Raw genomic sequence first — 8,203 nt, forward strand, 5'->3', positions numbered from 1 at the left:
CTTAAGATTTCACTAATGTCAACAGTATTCACTCATCTAAAGAATTTTTTTTTTAAGTTCTGAAATTCCAGCATCAGATTTGAGTTGACTAATTAAGTTTACTACTTTATCTGTAGAGCTTTCAAAACGCCTAAAGTGATTTGTGTACACGATTTTAGTACAAATAAGAGCTTTGCCACATTAGATATTCTTTTGTTCAAATGCCATTTGAAAGTCACAATGGCTAACATAAAAGCTGTGTCCTCTGGAAGTTAAAGCTGGGAGGCAGGCTTGATAATTGCAAACAGACTATCATCACAATCTCAAAAAGTGCATTTCTGCATGGGAATATACAAGAGTTTATACCAAAAATTCCAGTCTTAGGAACCAGAGTGTCTGAAGTTGTAGAGTTTTACACGTTTTAAAGGCTGCGCTAGAGTTTTGCTGTTGCTCTAGGATTCCAGTGCTCAATTAGATTCAGCAGGACAATAGAAGCATTTCTTTTACTAAGATGCAGGCAAGCTTAAGAAACTTCTCCCAGGGTCCCCACCCCCCCAAACCCACCCTCTACGCACAGATTTGCCTTCCCAACCCTATGAAGAGAGGGGTTGTTAGAAGGAACATGTTCAGTATTCACATCATTTTTCTATACATACACATATCTTCAGATTCAAGGCACTTGAATTACTGGGAGCAGGGTAGGGGGCTAGTTTTTAAAAAAAAAAAAAAATCCTTGATGAACCTGACTTTTTTGAAAAAAAAAGTCAAAATCTGCAATACAAGCACTGCAGCCATTGGCAGAGCTTCAAATACCTCAGATTTTTACAAAGCCCTTTATCCCTTTGATGGCATATTTGATAACAGTTTTATCTCGTTTCACATTAGGGAAAAAAAAAAAGATAAAGAAAAGGGAAAGAAAGAAAGGAAGGACTTGTACTTCCAACAGAGAATACTTTTGTTAACTCTGCTATTGTATTTTGTAATATTATCTCCTTAAAAACGCAGACTTGATTTCACCCCTTGTGCCTCTCCAGCCCTCAATACTCCAGAAGTCACAACTGACAGAGGAGGCAGGTAGGAGGCAGCACAGGACACTTCAAGAACACATGGCTGCCTGCAGCCCTTGGCAGTAGGACTACAAAGTGGGTGTCTCCACTACAACTGGAGAAGGAATGCTTTTGGGGCGGGCTTCCCCCCTAAAAGTCCAGGCCCGCCCAGCAACCAGTCCTTATCTGACTAGGAAGGGCCAAGCTTTGGAGGGAATGGGAAGTCTACACATGCTTCCACCTCACCAGCAGTGATAGTGACAGAGGATAGGAAACAAGATTCACCCCTCCCCTGCGTGCACGTAAGAGCCCTCCTCCCCTCGCAAAAATGACCTTAGGCATCTAGGTTAGGATGACTGGATTTTCAAAACTGCTGAGCATCAACATATCCCAAGGCAGTTGGTGGGAAATTGTCTGCTCAGCGCCTCTGGAGAAGGGGAGGGAGGAAAAACAGTTTTGTTTCCTAGGTGATCTCTAAATATAAGTTTTAGGAGCATAAATATGGGAGTTTTCAGCTTTCATACCATAGCATCCCAGAGAGCCACCTCAAAAGACAGACTGTTGCATGTGCACAGGAGCCCCCCAGATCAGTCACCCTCAGTTTTTGCTTGCCTGCAATGCAACACTGCTGGGCACAAAACAATGCACCTCCTGCCATCCAAGGCCAGGGCACTTCTATGTCCAGAAACCCTGTGGCCCTGAAGCCTGCATCTGTAGCTGTGTCCTGGGCGATGGCCGTTTTGGAAAGATGGTCCTCAGTTGCTGTGCAGTGAGTAGAGGACTCCCCTGCAGAGCTGACCATATCAAAGCTCCAACCTCTCAAGCACCCAAAAAGAAACAAGCAGCACTGAAGTCTAAGCAAGTGTTCTGATCAACAACAAAGCAGGCTGCAGCTAATGAAGGGGTCACCCATCCTCCATCTCACTGCTCTACAAGGCTGACCAGTATTTGCCAGAGTGGACAATGCTGGGAAAGTGCCTGGCAAAGAGCCCCACCTCCTTGAGCCATCGAGTTTTACACACAACTAGAGGGAAGCCAGAATCTATGGACCATAGAGGCAAGTAGCCAGGAAAAGGTGTGCTGTGGGGAAGAGTGGGTGAAATGGACCGAAAGCTAAGGCCGGGCTTTTCTCAGTCTTTAGCTTTTAGAGTCCGCAAGTACCTCAAAACATAGCAAGCTTCCTAGGGAAGCTGACAACTAATTCACCAAGGGCAGCAACAGCAGCATCAACACCAAGCAGGGCAGTGAGATTTCCCCTTGGGAGAAGCAGGAAGCCTTCCCAAACACGCTCCAGGGAAGGAGGCCAGCTATGACACACACTTTTCACACGGGATTCCTCTACAGCCCCTAACCCACTGCTCTTTTGGCTTAAGCCCAAGACTTCACTGGGTAGGGAAAAAAAAATATATTTTTAAAAAAAAAGAAAAAAAAAGAACTGCTGACCTTCTAAGTCTCAAGAGACTTATTCATGCTGTAAAGTGCAGAGATACTGGGTTTGCTTCCCTGACCCATTTAGATCCCCCTCGCTGCACATCTGACTTTCAAATTTAACAGGCTGTGCATTGTGAGCCCCAGGGAACAAAAACAAAAACACCACCACATTTTACTCATTTCTGTGCTGTGGATTCCCGACGCTCTTGCCAAGATGCCTGCTCCCTCCCCAATCCTGGTCCCTCTCCCCCTGCACAAGAAGTTAGAGCTCGGCTCCCCATGACCATCTCAAACAGCACCGTCCAGCGGAGGCAGAGCCAGAGCAGGCCACGCACTCACCGGCCAGGCGAAGCTGAAAGGGATAACAATCCGGTTCTTTTCATTATTCCGGTTGTACTTCAAATTGAAGGTATTTCCTCCGATGACAGGAGTGGATTTGGATCCGAAGCTGCAAGGACCGCCAGCAGTGACCCGCGATTGATACTCCTTCAGGCAAACTTTGAAATAGGTATCACACTCGTCTCTGGTGCATTTTCTGTCTCCTGGGTTTCGGGTGCCATCACAGCAATTTCCATTTTGCAGTTCACCATTCACATTTTGCATGGATAAAATCTCCAACTCGAACTGTCCCGATGCTAAAGACACCTGTTAATCCCAAGAAAGAAATGGAGGAGAAAACAAACCAAAAAAAAAAAAAACAAGAAACAAGAAACAGACAGTTACCTCACTTTTTTCCCCCAAATGCAATCTACAACAACTCTGCAGACAGGAGAAAGTAGTTTTAAGTGTGCTTTCAAGAAGCACACGCATAGTATTAAAAAAACAAACCAAACCACCACTCCAAGTTTTTCCCTATCAGACATCCATGAGAAAGGCTCATAAATCATCCCAACCAAATAATGCCATTAATGCTAAAAAAGAACCTTAAGTGCCAACTCCAAAAAAAAACACTGTGCGTGCAAAGAAGGCTTCTAAATCGTTAGGAAATAAAACTAAACCAAACCAAGAGTGCCAAACCCAACAAAACGATGTAGCTAAAGCACTCTGGAAACCCAACCCCTCTGCCTTCTCCGAGGTGCAGCTGAGACGGGGGGAAAACAGCCTCCGCGCTCAAGGCTGCCCAGCTGAGACTCAGACCTTGCTCATTAGTCATCCCAGGAGTACTGCAATTAGCCCTGGGTTAAAAAAAAAAAAGAGAAAAGAAAAAAAAAGGGGGAAAAAAAGTAATTTCGAAAAAAAAAAGCGGTTTGCAGTAATTGCATTTTTTATTCCCAGGGAGTGAAGTCGTGCTGCAAGGAGGACTCCTGCGTTTGCCATCTCCGCAGAAAAGTTACCAGCAGCAGCTCCCCTCTCGCCGGAGGAGCCTCGCAGAAGCGCCCCGTGCGCCGCTGCAGGTCGGGGTTTTTTCCAAGCCATGTACCGCGATCGCTGCGGGAGCCGCGTCCCGCAGAAAAGCCGCAAAATCACCGCGTCCCGCTCAGCGCGGCGGACCCGGGAGCTCGCTAAAGTTTCCCCCCTCTCCCTCCCTCCCCTCCTGCAGCCGGGGAGGACGCGCGGTGCCCCGGTACGTACCTTTGCCCGCAGCCCCAGCAGGGCCAGGAGAAGGACGAGGGAGCACGCCGCCGGGGCTGCCCGCCGGGGCGCACGCATGCCGCCGCCGCCGCGCTGCCCGCCCGCCTGCCCGCCTGCCTGCAGGCCGCCGCCGCTCGCTCCGGGACGGGGAGGGCCAGGAGGGGAGGAGGAGGCGCCGCCGCTGCTGCCCGCCGCCGCCGCCGCCCCGCTCTAATATACCGCGCCGGCCGCGGCGCGCACCCGCGCCGAACAACGCCGCTTTTCAAGCGCTTTCAATAGCGCCCCGGTCTTCAATGCAAAGCAGCCCAGCCTCCTTTTATTCTCCTTATTCTCTCGCCTCCCTCTTTTCTTTCCCCTTTTCTTTTCTCTCTTTCTTTCTTTTTTTTTTATTATTGCGATTATTATCCCGATCCTTTTATTTCTTTCAGGTCGCCGGCCACCGCGCGGTGGAGGCGCGGCGAGCCCCCCCGCCCCCCCGAGACACACACGCACACACACACGCACGCACACACATACACACGCACATGCAGCACACACACCGCCCCGCAGCCGGCCGCCCGTCTGGGAGCCCCGCCGCCGCTCGGCTTCATCTAGCCCACGGCGGCAGGCGGGGAGGCCGCCCGCCCGCGCATGCGCCTATCCATATGCATGAGGGGGGGGGATAGGAGGAGAGAGGGAGGGGAATGGCAGGAGTAGGGGAAGGCAGGTACCGGCAGGAGAGGAGGAGGCGGAGAGCGCAGAGAGGAGGGCTAGCCGGCTGCGGGCGGCAGCGAGCTGCGGGCGGCGGCTGCTCCTCCTGAGGGAGGTGGTGGGCCTCTGCCCCAGGCCGCTCCGAGGGTCGCAGCCCGCTGCGCCGCCCCGCCTCCCTGGGGAAGCCCCGCTCCGCAGGTGCCTCCCGGGCTACCTGGAGCAGCAGCTCCGCCGCGGCCTGGCTGAGGCAGCCCGGGAACGGCGGGCGGGCGCGTTCCCGCCCTCGGCGGCGCTCGCGGCTGAGGCAGCGCCGCGCGCGGGTGAGGGCTTTTCCCGCCCGCCGCTCGCTGAGGGGGACGTGCGGGTCCTCCCTGCCCGGGAGCGGAGCCGGAGCCGTGGCCCTTTTCCCCCCTCGCCTCCTCGGGGCTGGTCGAAAGAAAAATGAAGCCTTTGGGGTCGCTTTTTGCAGTGTAAAACTTCCCCTGCCCTCGGCCGGCGGCAGCCGCCCGCCTCCCCGCCCCGCGTTACCTGAGAAAACGCGGCCGTGACGGGGCGGGGGGCGCGCTCGCGGCGGGGCCGCTGAGGTGACGGCGCTCCCCGGGAGCGGGATTGCGGGCCCTGAGGGGAAAGGAGGGGCGGACGGCCCGGTCTCTGAGGTAGTGGCCGCTGCCCGGGCCAGCGGCTCTCCTGAGGGAAGCGGAGGTGACAGTCGGCTCCTTAACGCGAGGCCGCGCTGCCATGGACCTCCCGCGGTTCAGGAGGGAAGGAGCTGGAAGCGGGGCGCATCCCTCAGCTACAGCCCCAAGGGAGACAGCGCTGGCTGAGTCCGGAGGCTCCCTCAGGCTCGCCTGCTCCTGGCACTGGAGACACACATCCCTGCTGCCCAGCTTCCAAGTGAGTGCTGGGGTTGGTCAGCCACGTCGTTTCAGAAGCAGGGTCTAGAGGTACATACAGAGCTGGGTGGTCACCTGTGGGACTCCTTGCCACAGGACACTGAGGAGCCCAACAGTTTATGCAGCAGTAAAAAGTGTCCCGACTAGCTCCCAGAGGAAGAGCCACGCATCAAGCGGCATTGAACAAAAAAAAAAAACCTCACCCCTAACTTTGTCTCTGGTTCGGGAAGTCCCTGAGCTGCTGATCTAGAAGCTGGGCAAGTGTGCTGGGAACTGTCACTGCATCACTGTCCCTTTCTTCCTGAGGCGCTGGAGACAGGAACCTGGCCTACATGACGTTTGGTCTGACCCAGAACAGCTATTCTTATGTCCCTATCTCCTATTCCACCCTGATCTAATGCAGTAGGTGTGTGAATGTCTATTTTATACACCAGAGTCAGTGGTATAGAGGAAAACAAGATTTCTGACCTAATTTTATCTCCTTTGTTTTCATTTCCTATGGCAAAAGCAAAGCACATGGTTGTTCTTGGCTGTGGTAAGGTCCATCCTGTTACGGAGCGTTACTGTGAAGCCGCCGGTACTTGTGCCCCTAACACTAGTACCACGCTCATACTTTCATTATGTTCCTGCAGATCATGTCCCATTTGCGAGTTCAAAACTTCAATTACATACCAGCAGTTTTGGCACGCCTGTGAGGTGCACAGTTACCAAATACTCCTTCCAGCCTCGTTCAGCACAGAAGTTCTAACAATATCGGTTGTTCCGTACTTGGAGTCATTCCCTTTCCTTAAGCTGGTAAACCTTCATTGTGTTTTATCCACAAAGCGGCTGCAGTTCGGTGATACGAGAACCAGTGCCTCTCTTCTTTTTTGCAGTGGGTGTTGGTTAGCTTCCGCAGCCTATTTAAATGTTACTCATTCACAAGTGCCACACATGTGCTCCTCTGGGCCTTTAAATACCCTGCTGCCTGCTGGTATGCTCCGTCCCTTTAGGGCAGGTCTGCACAAGGTTACTCCACCTGTTTGACTCTGGTGCTTAGGAAATCCAGAGTTCTGGTTCCCACAGTGCTTGTGACTCAGCAGTGTAGCTGCCCTTAAACAGAATTACTTGTCCAACAACTTAAAATGCTTTGCAAGCACTAATGAATTAAGCCTCCCAATGCCTTGAGACGCAAAGTATTACTGATAGGTAAACCAAGACAGAGTGCGAGTCATGTGCAGAAGCGCATTGCAAACGCTCTGCCTTCTCAGCCCTGAAATTTTGACCTCGTGGAAGTCAGTAGCAAAACGCCCTTAACTTATTAAGGCCAGAATTTCACCCTTGAAGTCCCGTCTCCTGCTTTTCTCCACTGAGCTCTCAAGGCCAGATCTTTAGCCGCTGCACAGCAGCACTGAAAACCAATTGAGCATGGTGCGTTACGCAGCCTGAGGATCTTTTTAAGATGCCCATTTCACTGCGGATACAGCAACGTACCAATTGCTGCATGTGCACGGGGGGCTGAATTGTAGTTTCTTTGAGTAGCCCGACACTGGTGCATGTAAAAATTCCTCCTGCAATGCTCTGCTTGCATATGTCTGTGTCTCACGAGGTGCGGAGCCGACGTGTCTTCCTTTGAGGCCAGTGAAGAACTTTTCAATGTCTGGCACTCAGCTTCTTACATTGCGTAAAGTTACTTCCTGCTAATCTTCCTATTCTGACATAATTAGATTACATCCACATTAGAAGCCGTTACAAACATCTAGTGTGCCAAGGTCCAGTGTTACCGACAGTACTTCGCTTCGGGCCTGAATCAGTTCCCTAATATAGAGTTAGATCCTGCTTTGTTGAAGCCACTGGGAAAATGCCCAGGACTTTGGTGGGATGAGGATCACAGCCTTTAGAGGGAGTGCCTGGCTTATGAGGGTCAGGTGTCATGGAGTCAATTCTTTGTGTTAGGAAGGTTGTAATTTCCTTTTAAAGCTCAGTGACTCATTGAATCATGGCTGTGAACAATCCCACAGGATTTCCTTAGATTTGTGATACCTGAAGGTAAGCTTGGAATGGCGCCCCTGGAAAAATTCTTCGTTCAGGGACCTGATCCATCTCATTTTCAAGTCAGTGACTAAACTTCTGTTTACGCCTACGATGCAGATCAAGACAGTTGCATAATCGTGGGGGCCTGATCCCGCATCAGCCTTCAATAAACCGGTAGAAAGGGCTACCAGAAAAGGATCGGTTGAAATGTGGAATCTGTAGTCATAAAGAACTCATAAAGCTTGACGGCCTCATTTCACAGCAAATGAAGGGGTTAGAGGAGCACTTTGTTTCTCTGTAGACTTTTATAAAAGTGAAAAAAGAAAAGCTTCTCTAAATTAGCCACCCTCTAAAGTTCATTTGCTGCAGTTTTAGATATAATTCTGGACATACTGAGTGAAAGAGTGAAAATTTCATTCACTTGGATAATCCTTTATCTAGGAGTTAAGCTTCCCTATAGCATGAAGAAGAACATATCACTACAGTCAATCACAGACGAGTGAGCTTTTAGATAAGGCCTTTCCTATAATACACCCATAACACTTTGTTTTCCTCTTGCTGTACTGGAACTGACCTCCC

The 8,203-nt window shown here is 50.9% G+C and overlaps 1 protein-coding gene across 1 annotated transcript in view; it reads right to left on the reverse strand.

The window, feature by feature from the left end:
- Positions 1 to 4,108, reverse strand: part of JAG1 (jagged canonical Notch ligand 1) — a 36,083-nt gene extending 31,975 nt beyond the window's left edge. Inside the window, exons 1-2 of the mRNA XM_068408053.1 lie at positions 4,029 to 4,108; positions 2,796 to 3,101 (exon numbers count right to left, since the gene is read on the reverse strand). Of these exons, the coding sequence (XP_068264154.1) occupies positions 2,796 to 3,101; positions 4,029 to 4,106 (384 nt within the window). The 5' untranslated portion in view covers positions 4,107 to 4,108. The remainder of the gene's footprint in view (positions 1 to 2,795; positions 3,102 to 4,028) is intronic.
- Between the last annotated feature and the right edge of the window lie 4,095 nt (positions 4,109 to 8,203).

The sequence above is a fragment of the Nyctibius grandis genome, chromosome 1 (assembly GCF_013368605.1).
Source record: "Nyctibius grandis isolate bNycGra1 chromosome 1, bNycGra1.pri, whole genome shotgun sequence".
NCBI lineage: Eukaryota > Metazoa > Chordata > Aves > Nyctibiiformes > Nyctibiidae > Nyctibius > Nyctibius grandis.